Raw genomic sequence first — 19,781 nt, 5'->3', positions numbered from 1 at the left:
TGCTGTAAACAAAGCTAAAACGACTGCAGTTTGTTTTTACATAGATGATTTTTTAAAATATGCATTTGAAGAGTTAAAGAAAGCAAGGGTCTGGCACATTTGTGACCCAGAGAAGTAAAGCAATATGCTGCTGCCAAGAGGCAACAGAAAGCTTTTGATTACACTTCAGACCGGCTTTTTCTGTACACAAAGAGATTTATTTCTGATTGTTCTTTTAAACTGCTGTTAAAACGCTAATACACAAAAAGCTTTCTTACACATCAAAATTAAAAAGCAAGCAAAAAGAAATAGCTGGACAACACATTCCTTTTCAAGGACATACTTCCTTTCCCATATGACATCTGAAAGTATCTCCCTTTAATATAGGTAAGCAGCAGAAATTCATCACTTAATCTGTAAACTTCAAACTTAACGAGAAAAAAAAAAAAGCACTATTTGCTTTTCATTTCTCATACTTACGCTCACCCAGCCTTGGAAAACTGCATTTTGTAAAAAATAATTCATAGTTCCAATAGTTGTTGTTGGGGTTTGTTGTCCTTTTTGTACAGGATGAAACTAGCTGAAGTATAGAATCCAAAAGCAGACATAAAAATACATATAAACAGTCCATGTAATGTGAACCAAAACAGAAAAACAGCACTTGTGGGCTACAGACAATGTCCTACTATAACACCTTTCCTCCAAAAGGAATGGTTCTCATGCATCCATTTGGAATATTAAACTTTCTTTTCCTCACATACTCTGAATCTCAAATACCTGTAGCAAAAGCTGCAATGCCAGCACATTCTTAAGAATATTTCCTTAAATAAGGCAAACATCAGAATGTATAGCATCTTCCACAGGGCTGAAGATGTTCCTTAAGGTTCTCCACCATTACTGGGCACAAAAAAAGCCAAGAGGAAAATACCTTATGTTAGCCTCCCTCTGAATTTCATTTGCCTCACACTGTTTTCCTTAACAACAGGATTTTTACTTAACATAATACCATAGGGAACACCACTCTGCCCACTAATACAAAGCAGATCTCCACTAAATAATCAATACTAATATGAGGGTTAACACAAAATAAGCTTCCACATGAGATCTTTCCATAAACATCAGAACATTTCCATTTTCTGTCTTTTTGTGCAGAAAACTTTCTTTTTGTAACACAGATCATAAAGAATTCTGAAAATACATGTCCGTTGTACTCAAGTTTAACACTATTATGCAAGCCTGAAGTTGTTCTCTTTCACTGTGACTTTCTTGTCATTTCAGTCCATTTGTAACACTGAGACCAAAGAAAGCAGCAGACTACTTGAAATATACTGAATGATCCTTTCAAAACTCAACATAGTATTTCTACTGAAAATACCCTCTTGCAGAAATACTGTTCCACTGGGATTTCAACCATTATTGTCAATTATTATGGAGACTATTTCTGCCTTCAAACAGTGACTTCATGCAAATGACAGAAGGAAACAAAACTAACAAATCCAAGAAAAATGAGACAAAATGGTAGCAGGAATCCCCAATGAAATTACACGTACAAAAAGGCAAGTATTTCTGTTGGTGCCGTCGCCAAGTAATTAAACAGCAGGTCAGTTTACAGTAGCAATGCCCAGGTCTGAGTTCAAGCACTAAGAGGAACTGCAGTTTGTGAACCTTACTAAAATGACAAAGAGCAACCTCTGCAAACTTCCTGAATTTCTCTCCGGGTAAGTCTGCCACTGGCTGCAGTGTAGTGAAGAGAAACCCAAGAGCGCAAATCTGGATACAAGAAATACTAGCAATGACAAAAATCAGTTCCAGGCTAAGAGACATATCCCTCAGCGAGAGACCTTTCCTACATGAAGCAGAAAGCAATTCCTCCTGTGACAGTAGTTCTTCATCCTGCCAAGCCATTTACAAGAAAAGCAGGGTGTTCTGATGTGTTTCAAGAATTTCATACTTCCAGTTACAGAGAAATGAAAATTCAGTAATTCCCACATTCACCTAAGACGATACAGAATGAGAAAACCTTGAAGACTTAAGACCATTAAGACCAAAATGAACATATTCAGAACACTAGAGATTCTATACAGCTTTTTAGAAAGTTCAGTCTTCAAAGCCTATTAAGATTTTTTGACCTCTGGGTTTTTTCTTCCACTGAAGCTTTTATTTTAAGAAAATTCTACCAGTCAAAAAAGTTGAGAAAGATGAGAGTTGAGAAAGTTGAGAGATGAGAAATTGCAGAGGAATACAGATATGTAATACTGTCTCCACTGAAAGACAGCAGATTTTAGCATGTGAGCAAGACCCTAAAATTCCCTCTTTAGACGTGGGCTGAAGCAACAGTGGCAGCATATTTTGTGTCTGTGACTGTTAGTCCGAAACTCTGAAGGCTAAGGCCAAAGATACAAAAGCGTAACTTGCAATGCCTTGCACCGTTTAGAAGATGGGGGACAGTTTAGGAAGGAGACTAATTTCCAGATAAACATGCATCCTTTGGCACTTTTATAAGAACTGAACACTCTAATTTGGCATTCAAATAACTTAATGAATACTTTCATTCAGTTGTATAGCCCAGTCTGATCCAGCTATATGGCAGTTCCTAGGAAGAGTGGCAGCATTCACCTCCAACGTACAGGGCTCCATGCTGAAATCACATCAGGTAGCCTTCTCTTTAAGTGAAAAGGCCTAACTTTTCCCAGGACTTTGACTAATTGCTAATTAAAGATAGTTTTCATAGCCTTATATTTACAAAACCAGAATGTAATAGACAGCACCAACACTGTCCTAACACTAATTCTTCAGCTACTACCAGTTGCCAGTGTGGGTACAAGCTGCACCTGAGCACCAAAATCAGCAAGACTGCTTACAGCAGAGTAGATAAACAGTCAGCTAAGCTTGCTAATTATAATTATTTTATTATTATTTTAAACCAGTAAGTCCCACTTCGCAAGGTTTCAGTTCCCTGCAAGCTCCTGCCATGAAGCCACACCACAACCCTTGCTGTTATCTGCTGTATTTTGGCAGACACATGAAAGATTTCCATGAAGTGAACGATACACTTCTACAACGCAGCCACCCAATTACTGAGTAAGATGCTGGCTCATACGGTGATCTTGGCAGTAATGTATAAAAGCAGTTTAAAAAAAGCATCAGATGATTCATAAGTTCACTTCTTTTGTGGAAGGGGCTCTGACAAATGGTGCCAATTCTGAAAAAGTGACCCACAAGTAGGACAGGAACAAAAAAAGGATTTGAAAACGAGGGACCAGAAACACATCTGCAACACAGGTGCACACTGGCAAAGGAAAGTTGAAAGGTAGGTATTTGGGGGGAGGGAGGCAAGGGGGAAGTGGTAGTCCCCTGAACTCTGGGGGGACTCTGGAATTAACTCCCCAGACATGTAGAACTGGGCAATATCTTCCATAACAGATAAATGAAATACGCACCGTAATAAAACAGAGGTGCCTTCTTTTGCCTTCCCCAATTCGTAACAAATGGGATGTTTGCGTGTTTGAAGTTATTCAAATGCAGTGGTGGGTAATACACTGTGATGCTTATTTATTAGCTCCTCTAAATGCATAAGCCCTTGCTTGATCCATCTCCCCATGTAGCCTAAAAGCAATATAAATTTGAGCAGATATTATGAAAGGGGTAGGGGGAGGAGGAAAGGAACAACAGAATAAGAAAAAACATGGTCGATCATGCACATGGTGGATAGGGGAACAAGTGAGATATCGACAGGCCAGCAAAAACTGAAGCAAAACCCCAAACCCAGAAGCTACGTTCACTTAGAGTCTTTACCACAATATATTCAAAACCACAAGGAGCATGAAAGTACAAAAGCAACACTGGACAAGGAGCACAAAGTAGTGGCTTTAAAATGCACCGTCATGAACACTGATGAGCACAACAAGTCTTTTACACAACACTTAAACAAGGAGGAAGGAAGAGAAAACCTAACCACACACTCGTTCGAGAGAAACTTTTGCAGAAGCACCCATTGAATTTACAGGCTGTCCAGGGACTGCTGTGTTGGGGTTCATCTGCGTTGACCACAAACTTTTAAAAAAGTTAAAAGTGAAGTTACTCAGCTACTATGAAATGAAAACCAGTATTCTTCTAAGGTAACATTTCTACACTCAGAATCTGTTTCCTTCCAGATCACATGAAACCCTTCACATTTGCTACCTAAGCAAGCAACATGGAGCCAGACTCGCAAATCAAGCCTACTCAGCTCTAGCAGACTTTCTCAGTACTAGCTGGTACTGAGTATCTCTCTAGATCAAGTCCTTATTTGTCATCAAATTCTTTTTATAGCAGTATAATCATTAGCTTTACTGGCACTGTTGCCCTCATAACCAATTAGGATTCTTGGATGGATGCAGAAAATGATTAATATTTAGTCACTACGCATCTACTACAGAAGCTTATTATCAAACAAGTGACACCTCCAAAAACTTAAATTAACTAATGGTTCCCAGAGAGGATTCAGAGCCACTGACAGAACGGCAAGTGATTTAAGGAACATAAAGCTGAGCAACTGGTGATGGGTCTCCATTTTTTTCACTTACTCTGTTACAGCCTAAAACAACACATATGATCATTTTTCAGCCTAATTGAATATGGCCGGCCCACTTACACATAAAAGGAGACAAAGCTATATAATTTGCTTCATTAAAATGCATTTTTATGTCATCTGAAAGATTACAAAAAAAATCAGTGCTGTAGATAGGAAAGATTAGAAAAATAATGTTTTTCATGCAAAAAGAACTTGCAAATGAGGTGTATTTTGGCATTCATACTGCTTATGCTTGTGGAAGAAAGATAAGTCCTGAGCGCTAAAGCACACAGAGCATCCATATTGTGACAGTAATCAGAATTTCTTAAACTAGAATTATGTCACTACACCAATTGGAAAAAACACTTGGTCATTTTCTGCTGCAATGGCTACTGGGCCATACTAAATAATTCTCAGATAAGCCTTCAGGCAGAACCACAGATCTAGCAACATCTGAAGAGTTTGGGAAGAAGTTTTTTTTCATATATATTAGAAAAATTGAAATATCTGTTAAAAAAAGAGCCTTTTCCAACACTGAAGTCAAAGTTGCAAGCAAAGAGTGCTGCATTTCAAATATAGCCTCAGCTATACTAAAGCTTTCTGAGGTGGCATGTGTTGGTACTCTCACCCTCCACAACCCAGGTGGCAAACCAGTTGTTTTTCCTCTCCCCCCTCTAATCCCCCTGCTTTAGCTTTCATGGCTTGGAGATGCTAGGAAGAGATCTAGGAAGCTGGGTTATTATTTAAAATTAGCTCTATTTGACACTGGGAAACAAATTTGTTTTCTTCCCTGTTTCTAGCCTGGCCAAGAGAGCAACATAGCCTCTCTGCTATTTCTCCACCAGGCATCGCTCACAGGAGGAAATGCTGCTCCAGCAACAAACATCTGCCATCGGCTGCTGCCACAGCACCCAAATGGAGAACTCTGCTTGCCCTACCAAGCATGGACTGAGCTCCATCCTGTCATCAGACACAAATACTCTCACCTGTTTCCAGCTCTGCTCCTTCTTGAGTCTTTTTGACCTACACTCTCTACAGCTGCAGTTGAGTCTTAGGATTCCACTTTAGTCTGAGCTGACAGCCTCCATGTTCAAACAGCATGAAAGCCGCCAAGGCTAGAACAAAGCGATCCAAACTATCAGTAGGAAAAAAAGTTGCAGCAGGGCAAAAATAAAAACATCATCTTGCCAAGATGGAGACAACACTGTAATCTGTCTCTGCACTAGCTTTGGTTTAGGTGGGTTTTTTCGTGTTAGGTAAACTCAAACTACTGAAACGTGAGGACTACTGAAATATTCTGAAATCAAACCAAGAACTCTGGATGTTTCTATCAATACAAGCCAAAAACCAGTTGCTCTTCCGTAACGATTAGAAAAGGTGAACCTAAACGTAAAGCACACTATTTATAGCATTTCCAAAACAATAAAAAAACCTTCTGAAAACAGACAGCTAACCAAAATTTCTAATATTTAAATTATAAAATTGCTTTCAAAAGCATAAACAAACTGATACAATCCTAGATGTTTGAGTGCTGGGCAAGTGTAGACGAAGGAGCATGAGCCAACAATCCATCTAAGGCCATTTACTACATTTTCATTCAGAATAGGAAGCAAACTGTGAAATGTATCTTATTAATACTATCATTCTTTTAAAAGTCAATCATACCATTAACAAATACAGATTATCTTTAACAAAAATTAAATTCAGAATTTGGAAATTAAGTTATGTACAAAGAAATGGAGAATAAATAGGTCAGTGGAAAGTAAGCAAGATAGCTTTGACACACATCTTTTTAACATTAAATCAAGATGCACCCGCTCACCCCCACAAAAAGACAGATACAGGGCAAAAAAAGTTTTACCAGGATCAGGAGATGAACACTTACAACCACTCTCTTGGTTCTGCTTGCTTTGGCAAAAGTATTAACCTAGAAACTCCCAGAATTTTGATGATCCCTGTGCTCTCCAGGTGCTCTCACTGTTGTTATTATGTCATGACTCAGTTTCCTTTTGGAGAAGAACAGGACATACGATGATGTTATATTTAAACTAGATTCCAGATATCTTAGCAGATAAAATCTGAATAAAAGGTCAGAGTATTGAAGACAGTAAGTGTGTCGCTGACCAGAATATCATCTGACTGGGAGAAGGAAAGAATACAGATGAGTCCACAGAGTGTATTAGCACGCTTGGTTTGTTTTCCTCCCCTGCACAAGGCTACAGTGAACAGCCTTTGTTTCACTTGCAAGACTGCTGAGCAGCACAGCTCATGCTTCTATACATAGAACTTCTAAGATACACACTAACATTAAAACTGACTCTGGCTCTGTTGCTAAGAAACTACGAAGGACAGCTTTTTTGGCCCTCTTCATTTATAAAATAACCACTTGCCCTATGGGAAAACAAATGCAATCTCTCAAGACCCCCAGTGTCTTGGTCTCATTTTTAAATGAACACAGAAAGATGATCGAGAGTGCTAGGAAGTGTAAGTGATCTCCATTTTTAAGATGCCCTTGAAAATGAGATGAAAAACACTGTTTCAACAATCAGCTGCTGTCGCATTTATTAATCTCTCAAGCAGCAGATTCTTTCCCTTTGGCAACAGTAAACTATGTGTATGTGCTTCTGTCTCTCTGTTACAAACCTGTTTCTAGAAAACAAACAAAATGCCACTTTCTGAAAGCACCTACAAATTATTTAGTTTATACTGGAGTTAAACTCTGAGTTTAGAGTTTAACTTCCGTCCCCACACAGAAATAGCCTTCTAAGCTGTGGCAACTGGCCAGTATAAATATTTGTTGCATTGTTTTTAGGGATCAGCAATATGTTAAGTGCTTAATAGATAAAAATATTGCACATGAAGGCAGAAAGACAATGAATCAAGAAACATACGGCAGATAAACAAAGCAAATAAAAAAAATTATATTGTTAAGAAAAGACTAACTTATCTGGCAGCTGTGGAAAGATCAAGATAGTGAAAGCAGTGAAATCACCCATTTTGAAGCCAAGGTCACTGACAGGATTTATAGATTTATCCCTGAAGGCAGCCTTTGCTGAACATGAAATGCTGGAATTTTTTTTTATTATTATTTTTCCTCTTAAAATCTACTTCCCCCACATCATTTAGGCTATCTCATTTGCTGGAGGCTTTTAAAATTCATTCCTTTTCACAGCTGGTTAAACAATGGAATCTTTCTGCAAACTAAAAGGACAAAATTGATTGCCCTACACAAACTTTTCTGCACATATAATTGATTTTTAATTCACTGTCTTATTTCCAAAAGAACTCAACAATAAACTCAGTGCTGTATGTGCAATATTGATCCCTTTAAACAAGGACTTGGATCAAAACTGAGGCAAGCTAATCACAACCAAAAAGATTGTTATTGTTTGTCTAGAAACCTGTGTTTAAACTGAACTCACCTTTTCTAGCTATATCACACCTTTTATTTTCTAGCTGTACTGCACCTTATAATTTCATAAATCTGTCAACTGCTAAGTAACTGTAATTTCATGCAACTTTTAAATAACAGCTCTTTCCCCACAAGCAAAATAATTTCATCCTTCATCAGTTACTTTTCAGTGTGATGACTGATGGTTCTTTTATGTTCTAGTGTCTTAGAATAAGCTACAGATAAGACTATACAATCCCGCTCTTTATTAAACTAAAACCTTATGTATTCTTCTTAAAACAAAGATCCTACTAGGCCATGGCAGTTTGTGTTTGGTGGGGTTTTTTTCCATCTCAGTGCTTAGTTAGTTTTCAACTGTTACTGATTAACACACTTGCAAATGGCATCAGATGGCTTGATTTCTGAAGTCCAGAAAATGTTAATTTAGTAAGAACTGTCACTCTACTATGAAGCTGTAATGTTTACTTTTTGTGGATAAAAAACTAAGACTAAGCAGTAACCGATATCTTGACCTTGTAAGCCCACTCAATTACTGAAACGCAACCCTGCAATGCCAGCCTCCTTTTCAAAATGTCCCTTGATGCTTTTCTTCCCCCTTGACTATTCCAGAGTCTGTTTCAGTTTTGCTATGAATTACATTTTCTATAGCTGCCATATAAACAGTAAATAAAATTCATGGCATTTTTGCCCCAGTAAGCAGCTCTTTCTTCCAGCATATCTGAAAAGCCTGGTTTCAAAGGAGTGCACCATGAAAACAGTGTTTTCATGAGCAGATACTCCAAAGAGGGCAGATGAGAGACATTTGAAGATGATTCTAGGCAAAGAAGCCAAGCAAATCAGCATGTGTGTTTTGCATAAGTAATTTCTTGACCAGCTACACTGGATTACAAATATTTGCAAACAAGTTCGGAAATTAGCTTGCTGTATCTTGTCAATTTTGGCAGAAGGATCTCCACTTTTAGACAGATGAGCTTTGAGCTAAAGCCAGGTGTGGATATTTTAAAATGTATGAACTTGTAAATCAATGTACATGGCCAATTAAGTTTTACCACCAGCAAGGATTAGCTATCCCTGCTCATAAATTTAAGAGGTTGTTTGAATCTAGGTTGTTTACCTCAACTATTCTACATCAAGAGCAACGTAAAATATTTAAAGGGCAGCAGATTTCACGATAAAAGGCAGTTATCAGGGACATCACAGTGTGTCATCAATGGTTCTGTGTAGAGACGCGCAAGCAAAAAAAAAAACCACCAATCTTCTCCCTAAGGAACACTTAGCAATTTCTTTTTGAGAATTTAACATCTCTGAAAAGATGGAGCAGAGCACAGAAGAAAAAGGAGGAAGTCTCCAAGAAATAAGGCAAAACTACTGTTTCACCCAGATTAACTTTGGAAGCCACAGCTCTGAATTTCAAAGGTGGTTCAATTAGCCTCACCAGTGTTCTTCATAATCAACATCTGAATGCTAATTAGGAGCACAATTCCATGCAGCAAAAGCATCCCTGTGCAATAAACTGCAACACAGTAGCAGTGAACTCTGCCTTTAGCTAGCATGCATAAGTAAACAGAATTAATAACTACCCAACTGTGGACAGGTGACTTAATCTGTTTCGATTAGATGCAGCTCAGCCTGAGGCCTTTGTGTTATTCAAAATGTGTTCATCATGTTTAATTAAAAACTTAATAAACTGGTGGTTCTTTTAGTTCTGATCTGTATTTATTGAATTTGTTAGTACTTTTGATAAAGAGACAGGAAAATTAACATTCTGAATAGAGACAAAAATGTAAGATCAAATCAGCAGGGCTGTTACATGAAGAACAGCCAGAAGTACTTCATTTCCTTCAACACTTCCAACACATAAGGCATACCAGAACTGAAAACCATTTCATTAAATTAACAAAACTGAAGATGAACATTGTATCCTGTGTAAACGTCAGCCATTTGATACATTACTTATCTGAAATGGAAGTGTGCACAATAAGCTCATTTTTAGACCTGGAGCAAGTGTCGGGTCAGAACTACACCAAACGTGACTGAAAGCATAAAAGTCATTTTGCAGAGATTTGGTCCAAAGATGGGTGGAAATTCTGTAAGGGCAATTTTTCTTGTGAAATATTTCCACTGAAACTACACCACGGTGTTCAATTTAACCTAAAATGAAAGAAGCTATTGATCATAGCTCCAGATCTGGAATCTGTGTTAAGTAAAGCAGCGTATCATCAGGGCAAGTACAAGAGTTTAAATATAGGCACTCAAGTTTCCAGTTTGTCATACTTATTCCCAATAGGCAACAAACTCCAAGTCTGCACATTTCAAACTACAATTTCAATGTCATTTTTGAAATATTTCCAGCTGGAGAAGAAAAACTGACCAGCACCATTTTATTCTTACTAGGGACTCGTGACTGCTTGCATCAAATAAAAACCCTGTAGTCTGTCAAAGATTAAGACGGCATTTTAGAAGTAACCATGAGATGCAGGGTAGAGCTTGCTCCTCTTTCACTCTGACAACCCTTGCTGAGTTTGAGTGAAGCATTTTTGTTTTCTCAGGGCACTGAAAGACAGAAAAATACTAACTATGTCTTTGCCTGTACTACAGCCTACCTTGCACAGAGAATGACAAAAGCAGTGTAACAGACTGGGTGCCACCGTGTCTCGGGGAGGCTAGGAAAGGCAGATGAAGAAAAGGAAAGGAGAAAAGCAGTTACTCTGTAATCTCTTTTTACTAAGAGGTATCACATGGGACACGTGGCCAGCAGCTAAGCCAGTCCCCCTTTCCCAGCTGCACTGACCTTGCTCTACCAGACAACATCACACCACACGTCAGGCATGGCATTCAATGGCTGGAAACTTGTAAGAGGGCACTGCCAGCAGCTGTATCAAAACAAGAGGACTTGCTCCATGGCTTCTTCCCAAATAATGCTGCTATTCTGAACTGCGTGGCTTTCTATTTTCAACTGCAGCTTAACACTAGCAAGATTCCGCCAAGTGATGCTGCTGAATGTTGGTCTACAGGGTGCACGCTCAGAAAGTGCTTAAATACTGCATTATATGAGACAACTGCTCAACAGATCTGTCCACAGAAGTAAATTCACAAGCACTGCAAGAGAAACCAACCCTCCCTCAAAAAATCATTGCTGGAAATCGATGTTGTCAGGTGTAGTGTAAGCCTATAAACAGGAAACAGCTGCTGTTAGAGCTGTGTGTAGATACATCAGTAAAGAAATTTCTTCAGCCACTTTTATTAGGCAGTGTGGAAGACTAGTTCTCACAGTACACTTCAATTTGCATACTGGAATAAAAAAGTTTAAGAATAGCCATAGGTTTAGAAACACAAGGGTGACCACAAACCTCTGTCTTTATATTTACAGAGCCTTCTATTTAATTCAATCACTGGCAAATTTTATCCTATTTAATTATTTGATCTAAACCTCTGTAACCACATTAGTAGCAAAAATAATGTTACCTCCATCCTTTATTTTAATCAGTTCTGATCACTGCAAAGCAGCTCTCACTTCACAGTTTGGTCACAGGGAACAAAGCTGTTTTAATTAACAAGAAAGGCTTTATCTTCGGGTAACAAATAGTCCATAGAAAAAAAGTTAAAATCTTCATAAATAAATTTTCAATAAATCTGAGTTATTCAGTCTTACAACACAAATACTACTGAATACTACAGAGCCTTGTGCTGGACACAGCATTGCTATCATGTGCACAACAAAATCCACTACATTAATCATCTAGCAGAGTGGAAATGGACTCAGTAAAAATACTTGTGCAAGTCATAGACCAACCAGCTTACAGAGGATTTTTGACTTAGTGTAAAGCTTTAAGAACTAGTTTAGTACTAAGTCAGTTCTTTCTCTGCATCCATCTAACTACACTTCAGTTGCTTTTGCCACCTGCCCAATTACTCGACATTACCACAATGCTCCTTTCCCTCTGTTCTCCACACAGGCACACAACTTTACATCTTCCCTGAAACAGAACTCTTCTGATTCCCACCTTAAAAATCTGACAGAAAATAAACTTAAGAAACAAAAGGGGAGGGTGACTTTTTGGGGGGGGTCCAGAGGCATGGCAAGGAGCAGAATATTACTATAACATTAGAAAGGCAGGAATGGAAACACTGAGACCCTAAAAGCTATGATCTACACCATTTTAATTGGTTGCATGCCACAGAACCGTGCTCGGTTAAGGGTATCAACTGACTGAAGCTTTGTACCTGCTGTGTAATCTGCTTATTTATCCAAGTAGCAAAAACTAAGTAGGTAGGTATTTGCTGAGCCACAAGAATAGTATAATTCTAAGTCCAGCATAAATATCAGCTGGGTTTTCCACTTCCCTTAGAAGTGGGTCTCTTGAATCATCAGCCAGCCACATCACTGGGGGCTTCCCCTGCTCATCATCTGCCGTCACGAGACAGAGGGGGCACACACACTGAATAAGGTACTCAACAATATCTAATTGTTTTGGCCAAACTTTGGGTATGACATCTCAGGGTCTTCTGAAAAATACTTTGCTGTGGAGTTCCTAAGCAGCTTTAGCACCCTATGTATCATGCAGAAAGCTTTCCTCAGTTTCAAACAGCCAACAACAATTAGGCAGCTTCCCCTGCAAGTCTCTGAAATGCTCAGAAGTGCAGTACAGCTGCTTTAATCCAGAATTTTCTACAAACTGCCAGGGACAAACATGCTATGAAGTTGTGCAGGTGGAGCTTAGCTGTCTATAAATAAGGGCACAGTCTGATCTTTGGCTCTGCTGAGGCTGGAGGGCTGCCAAATGTTTCTGGAGAATTGGATGGAACAGAACAAGAACAAATATGATAAAATGAGCTGAGACTGACTATGATTTATGGAGTCAAAGATCATTATTCTGTACTCAGGAGTGTGTACTTTCAAAGTAATGTTTCACTTTTCAACAAACTTTGCTTTTTCTATTTGTAAGGCTCTATTCTCTATCATCTAACATGAGCTGCTCATCAAAAAACCCTGAGCTGCAGCAGTCGTGGCATTCACAACATAGAGTAGCTGATGGAAAAACATAATGAGACCAAAAAAATCTATGCAGGAAAAAAAGAGGTGCTGGCACTGTACACTTCAACCACGTATGTGGGGAAAAAAAATGTATGCAGACAAAACAAAAGGTTAAAGCAGTATGAATACAAACTCACTAAGCCAGGGCAGAGCACTTGAACTATTTGTTCCAATAGTCGGTTCCCTAAACAAAAGTCCCTTTTATGACAGGGTAACTGTAAAACTTACCAGAAAACTGAGTTCTAGGCTTTTTACTCATCTTCTCCTTCACTTTGCTGCCAGTGTTAGCACATGATCCCTTTTCACTCTACGACTTCAGGCAGCCTCCTTACCACAAAGGTTCTTTGTTGGATTTCAGAATAAACCTACTTTAATACAGGTTTATATGGCCTGGCCTACCCCTAAACCTAGCTCTTGCAAAAAGGTTTACATAAGGAGAGCACAAGCACACATAATGCATTGGAATAACCCCCTGATATCTTAAATATCCTGATTTAAGAATAATAGAATATCAGAATAACTCTGAAATGAAAGAATTTCAGAGAAAGTAGAGCTTAAAGGTCTCTCCAGCCATTGTCTGAATAATTAAAAAAATGCTGAGACCATGAAAGTTTCACCCATTATTAGTTCTATTTTACAGCATCAGTGCCAACTATATTAGTAGCTTAACAAGATCACAATTTTTATTTACTTCAAATTCTTTACCAATTAACTAGCTTAAAAATTCAAAGGAGAAAAAAGAAACACCACCAAACTTTTTTGTTGTCACTTTTACATAAGCAATGCTGTCTTGTACTGTATCACATTTTTCATTTATATACATGAGAGAAGAAGCTTTTCCAACAGTGAAAGGTAAAAACTGTAATCAAGTCTTAAGTTGTTCTATAAATATTTTATCATAACTAACTTCCAATCATCTGATTTTCTATTTTAGTGCACACTGCAGCCCAATTATTGAAATATAACATTTTTCCATTTTTACAAAACCAGGCATGCCTAGTCAGCTTGCTGAAGAGGCACTATCTTCTTACATGTTACACTTCACATAAATCTATTCTGTTAGGCATAATTAATATAAGCACTAAAATGCAAAAATATTTTCAGGCGGTAATCCAAGTGGACTTGTTCAGCATTTCTCCTGGGTACTGAAAATGCATGAGATTTGCTCCCTTCCCCCCCCCCCCCCCTTTTTTTTTTTTTTACACTCAAGTACCTGTGTGCTAGCTTAAGCTGCAAGGTGTGACAAAGAAAGAGCTGAAAAACAAGCAGCATTTGGATTCAAAATGCTGCCAGAAAATGCAACTTGTGTTGATTGCAGTATTTAAGAATCTGTTTGTTTACAAGGTATCAGCAAATTAAGAATCTACATTTTGCTCCCAACTTCACTATTTATTTCAGCTTACAACCTTACAGAACACTGTTTAATAACTACAGTTGCTTTTATCATATGTATCAAAACTAAGCCAGCAGAAACCCCACAATTGCAGCAACCAAGCTACAGAATCAACCACAAGAAGCACCTCTGCTTCACTAATTCTCACACACGTATCATCTCCCCCAAATTCTGGAAAAATACTTAGAAACAAAAAACATGTCCATTTCAGTGTGAAGTGCTTTCCCAGCAGCACATCCTGTCAACTACAGCCTTTATGAAAAAGTATCTTTTCTCAGGTTAATTTTTTTCCCCCGCACCAATCAGCCCACAGAGCACTATCTTTTAGTAGGCTAGTAACAACGGTAACATTTCAATCCAAAACCGTACACACAAAAACTTCAACCTCTGTCCGAAGGAAAAAACAACACATTTACATCTTCCTGCTCTGCCAGCACTACAATCCCAAACCTAGAAAGCCTAACTACCAGCACATGCTGCCACAGCAATCACATGGAAGAACCAGCAGTGTGACTACCGAGTTGCATAAGCTGACGAGACTTACACTGTACAAGGGTGGTAAATTGTATGAGCCCAGATCCCACAGCAACGCCAGGTCCATAACTGTGAGGACACAACATCCCGCTGCATATTTACTGCATGCCCCAAATTCAGCAAATTCACTTTGGGAGCTACACAGAAGATGGATGCCCTGTTTTCAGTACAGTTTTGGAGCCTGACAATTTCTACATACTTTAAAATAGATGTGGATGGCACGGCTAAATCCCAGCGTTCAGGTAACCTACTTCTGGTCTGCTTTTTGTCAAAGACTCCTCCATCAAGAACAATGGCAGTAAACACTTTCTAATAGTCCGTATGGGGGGAAGAAGGGACAAACTCTGTTTAGGAGAAACACTGATATCCAACCTCAGATTAGCCAGCCTGAGCTGACACTGTAAGCCTCCTCCAATACTACTAGGAAAAAAACAGAGACAATACTTTGTATGCCTTTCACATCTTGTCCCGCTCTAGTCAATGAATGTGGCCAGCCTTCATGGAGGTGAAAATGAAAGTGAAACTTCAGAGTCCAGCAGTTTGGCAGCTGTTCATTTACCCTACAGCATGCTCTCAGAAACAGTCTCTTCATCTTCTCTCTTTTTCTGCTATTACAAAAGTATTTTCCCCAGTCTAATGAAGTTCTGTACATCAAACAAGAGCCCACTAACTTCAGAATTGTACAAAAATTTATCCTGTGCAGCAAATTATCTGCCCTTCTTCTTTGCCATAAAGAAAAGAGAGGAAGGAAAGAGGGACAGGACGAGGGAGGGACAGGACGAGGGAGGGAGGGACAGACAGAAGTGACAGAAGCTAGGGCCAAGGGAATTATTAATTTCCCTACCACTTCATCTTCAGTCCAACACTTCTCAATCAGTTTTGGCACAGGTTTCTTCACCAAGCGCTGCAGGGCTTTTCCGGCATCATAGTTACTTTCATGTAGCTAAAAAAGTAAAGAAGACAAATAGATCATTCAATGGAATTAGCAGTGAGCTGATATTGGACAAAAATCACTATAGGGGGCCACATGAGATGTTCTATGTCTAATTATTTTTACTGTTGATATATGAAGTGAAATTTAAACAACCTGAAGGATAATTGGGGTTTTACTAGTAGAAGAAACAGCATAAAAACAAGTACATTTTTCCCTTCCTTTCTAAACTTCTCACAGATAATGTCTGAACCCACAAAGTACTGAATATTTTGTTAACTTTAAAAAACATTTTTACATTAAATTCCAAGGAAAAATATAAAAACCGCCAACAAAGTTTTTTTCAAAAGGAGTTATATTTTATGCAGCATATTTTGTTCAGATTAGTAAAATCAACTGGAAAAACTAACATACAGGAGTGACTGTAAATCACAGTATGTTGTTTACCCATCCAGAATATTCTCTTATTTTCACTGCACTGCAAAGATCACCATGTTCTTGGAAAACAAATATGGAAGAGAAACAAAACCTCTACAAATAGCTACAGGACTAGATGAAAGCAGCTAGGGATGTCTAAGATGACATTACTTTTTCAGCTGGTCACAGCCTGCAGTGCACCTTATTTTCTACCATAACTTTGTTATCTATATCATCAAAAGATATCTGAAGCAAACTGTTAAATCAGGGTGAGGTAGAACTACTACACTGGAAGAAAAAAATCCATTCAACAACGAGCCCATGAGAATCTCTGGCTCTTGACTCTTGATAGAAAACATTTAGCACACTGCAGGTTTATAGCCTGTCCCATTTTCAAAGTACAGTAGGATTTTAAGAACAGAAGGACTATTCAGGAGCCTGCTCTGTGTCTTCTGAAAAGAAGTGCCCTGCATTCATACTGTATCCAGTAGCATGATTCAGAGACTTTTAAAAACTGCAAGTAAATTACTCAAATTTACTTCTGTTAAGTAGATATGATTTCTATTAAGAAATTAAGGCAGTTATGTGAATCAAGATAGAAAGGAAAAACAAAATCACTGGCCCTACAGAAAATTCTTTTAGTCAGACTATAATAAAAATCAGTTTCTGCTGAAAGCCAGCTCTGTACAGTTCTGCCAGTAATTAATCTCTCTATAAAAGGCTTGTGCACTGACTTTTGAAAGCGCCATACAACTTACAGAAGGAAGAAAGTCAAATGGCAACTTAAGATTGCTGTGATGACGTTTACAGCAAATTACAGATGTGTGTGCATGCATTATAAACATATATATATATGTATGTTATGGCTCTTTAAAGCTGCAACACTGTTGAATCTAGGTTTCAGATGGGACAAGCCTGCTGAAAGAAAGCCAGCATGGCTCCAGAGCCACTTCACTTCTCGGAGATATTCAGTAAGTTTTCAAGACCTGCAGCAGAACTTGCCAAAAGCTGGGAAATGGAAAGCAAAACTGCACTCCGTACTGGACTCATGCAGCTGTGAAAAGAAAGCACATCTGTAAGAGCTGGTACAAAACAGTCTTCACTTCCACTTCCTGGCTTTTGTCAACTCAGGTTTTGAATAGCTTGTGCATCTGTAAATACACTGCTTTTTTACACAGCAGGGTTCACTTTTTCAATAAAAATGGTACCATAAACGGACAGGGAATTTCAGATAACAAGAAATACCCATTTCACAAAAGGCACTGTAGTATATCACACCAGGGCACTTTATGAAACTGTGGATTTTGGATACCACATTATGCCATGCCATCTTACCATCTATTTCATTAAGATCTCGGTTTTCTGGTCACAAATGCCACAGAATGGATTGTGGCAGTCTATAAACCCAATCTGTTTGCAGCACAAAGTGCACTCAAAATGACTTTGTTTTCTTCAGTGAAGCCCCTGCACATGAACCTCAAGGTATTAAAAATAAGAACCAATTTATTCCACTTGCTGATGGAATTTTAGTTCTGTATAATTTCAAGCCTCCTTTGTAACACCTGAAGAACCCGGTTTCCAGAAAACAATTTGATCAACAATTGTTACTGAACACCTCGAAGAGGTGGTCTGAGGTACAAAAATGCAGAGGACAGGTTAGCTTTAGCAGCAGAAGTGCACAGCCCTCTGGAAAATGAGGCCTCAAAAGTCATACTGTATACCTCCTACTGACAGGGATGAACAAATGATCAGCTGTGTGCAGGAAGAAATTAGTACGTTATGGGTTACACTGCACACAAATTGACTCAAATCTTCTATCATCAGTAGGAACAGATATTGAACTGATGAAGGAGCTCTTCCACCTCCAAGTTATTGGGTCATTCAAATTTTTTTTAGATACTTGGGGACTGCTAAAGACACTTTTAAGTACTTCTAAAAATAAAAGGTCACTGTTGGGCCAAGACCTCTGATCATTACCTGCAACGTGTTTTTAGAACAAACAGTAATGTTCCCCAAACTGGTGGCCTCAACATTCCCCCCCCCCCCCCCCCTTACCAACAACTCAAAAATAGCATACAGGGTGTTACTGCAACGAAACAAGTGCTTGGCCAATATAATGGGAACAAGAAAGAAAACTAAGCCAGAGTGGTTTCCCATTAGTTTTCAGCTTTCTATATGGCACCTACAGGGAAGTTACAGATACCCTGTGCAGTAACTGTAACTATATGTGCTAATGCAGAGCAACCATAGAAAACAATGTTTCAACTTCCAACAAATAACTTCCTTCCCACTTCCTTCGCTACCTGATCTCTGCATGCTACTGCTAAGGAGATGCATGAACACATCAGAGCCATCAACAGCACCTCACACGGCTCTAAGTCAGGGAGATGCATTAACTGAGATCACTTCATAGAAACCAGTGCTTTCAAACCTGTCTCCCCAGGTGAAATTTCCTAATGTACAACAGACCAATGGCTTATAAATCTGCCTCTGTGGACTACATCAGTATCAACCCTCATGACTGCACTTCTGCACAAGTGAAACAATGATCTTTGTGCATCTTACACCAGCCCCAAGTCAAGAGATAAGAGCAGAAAAGCAGGCTTGCAGTGCAGATCTCAATGCCAATACTCAAACAACACTACTGACCTTAAACTTCTTTAGAACCTGTGTTTTCAGGACACCTGTGATATGCAATACCTCCTTAAAGGCATGAAAAGAAGATGTTATCTTTTCTACTGGGTACACAGTAATTTTTCTCCTTATTTGCACTGCAGCACTGGGAACAGATCCATCTTAAAGAAAAAAAGTACTCAGTTTTGCCAGCTCACCTTGCAAATATTCTTTTCTGTGCATGCCACTACCTAAAAGAATTTTCAGTTAGAAAACCTGACAGTGTTGAAGAGAACAGTGCTTCTGTTTCTTTTCCCAATTTGCTCCCTCCCAAAACATGCAGTAATGCCAAGCCTCTTTGTAACTTGGAGGGCATCTTTATTTGCCACCACAAGGACAGCATGTTTTTTCTCTGGCAGCCCTATTGCCCAAGCAGTTCAATCCATAAAAAAAACCCAAAAATCCAACAAGCCCAGAAAGAATGGACTGGTCTAACAGGCAACTACACTGGTTGCCTGTTAGAAAACCAGAAGAGTTTACAGGCCATCAGAACTGTTCCCAAATCAGCAATAGAGAATACAAGCATTAACTTTTGACCAAGTAACTATATTAATAACAATCACAAAACCCATAAGCACAGAAGTAAGAGAAGTATCATGTAACAGAAGACAGTTGTGAAAACAAGGGACCTGACACAGGTTTAGAGTCTCCTGAAAAATGTTACCTTAGCAAGGGGGGTGGGGAAGCTTTTGTAAGTGCCAGAAGTGTAGGATAATGCAGCAAAAAGGGAAAAAAAAAAAAATGTAAGTGCCAGAGCTAAATTTACGTGTTTCCATCTGGCTCATTCTCTTATTACTTCTGGTCATTCATATAAACACTTCATTGGCAAACAACTCAAACACATAACTAATAGCT

The 19,781-nt window shown here is 38.7% G+C and overlaps 1 protein-coding gene across 8 annotated transcripts in view; it reads right to left on the bottom strand.

Annotated features, from left to right (window-relative positions):
* RERE (arginine-glutamic acid dipeptide repeats) overlaps positions 1-19,781 on the bottom strand; it is a 254,066-nt gene that overhangs the window by 64,582 nt on the left and 169,703 nt on the right. For all 8 annotated transcript variants that reach the window (XM_055799961.1, XM_055799963.1, XM_055799956.1 and 5 more), the window contains one exon: positions 15,750-15,848. In XM_055799961.1, coding sequence (XP_055655936.1) covers positions 15,750-15,848 — 99 coding nt within the window. The remainder of the gene's footprint in view (positions 1-15,749; positions 15,849-19,781) is intronic.

This window comes from Falco peregrinus, chromosome 3 (assembly GCF_023634155.1).
Source record: "Falco peregrinus isolate bFalPer1 chromosome 3, bFalPer1.pri, whole genome shotgun sequence".
NCBI classification, from domain to species: Eukaryota; Metazoa; Chordata; class Aves; order Falconiformes; family Falconidae; genus Falco; species Falco peregrinus.
The sequence above is the reverse complement of the archived record's forward strand: the minus strand, read 5'-3'. Positions and strand labels throughout refer to the sequence as shown.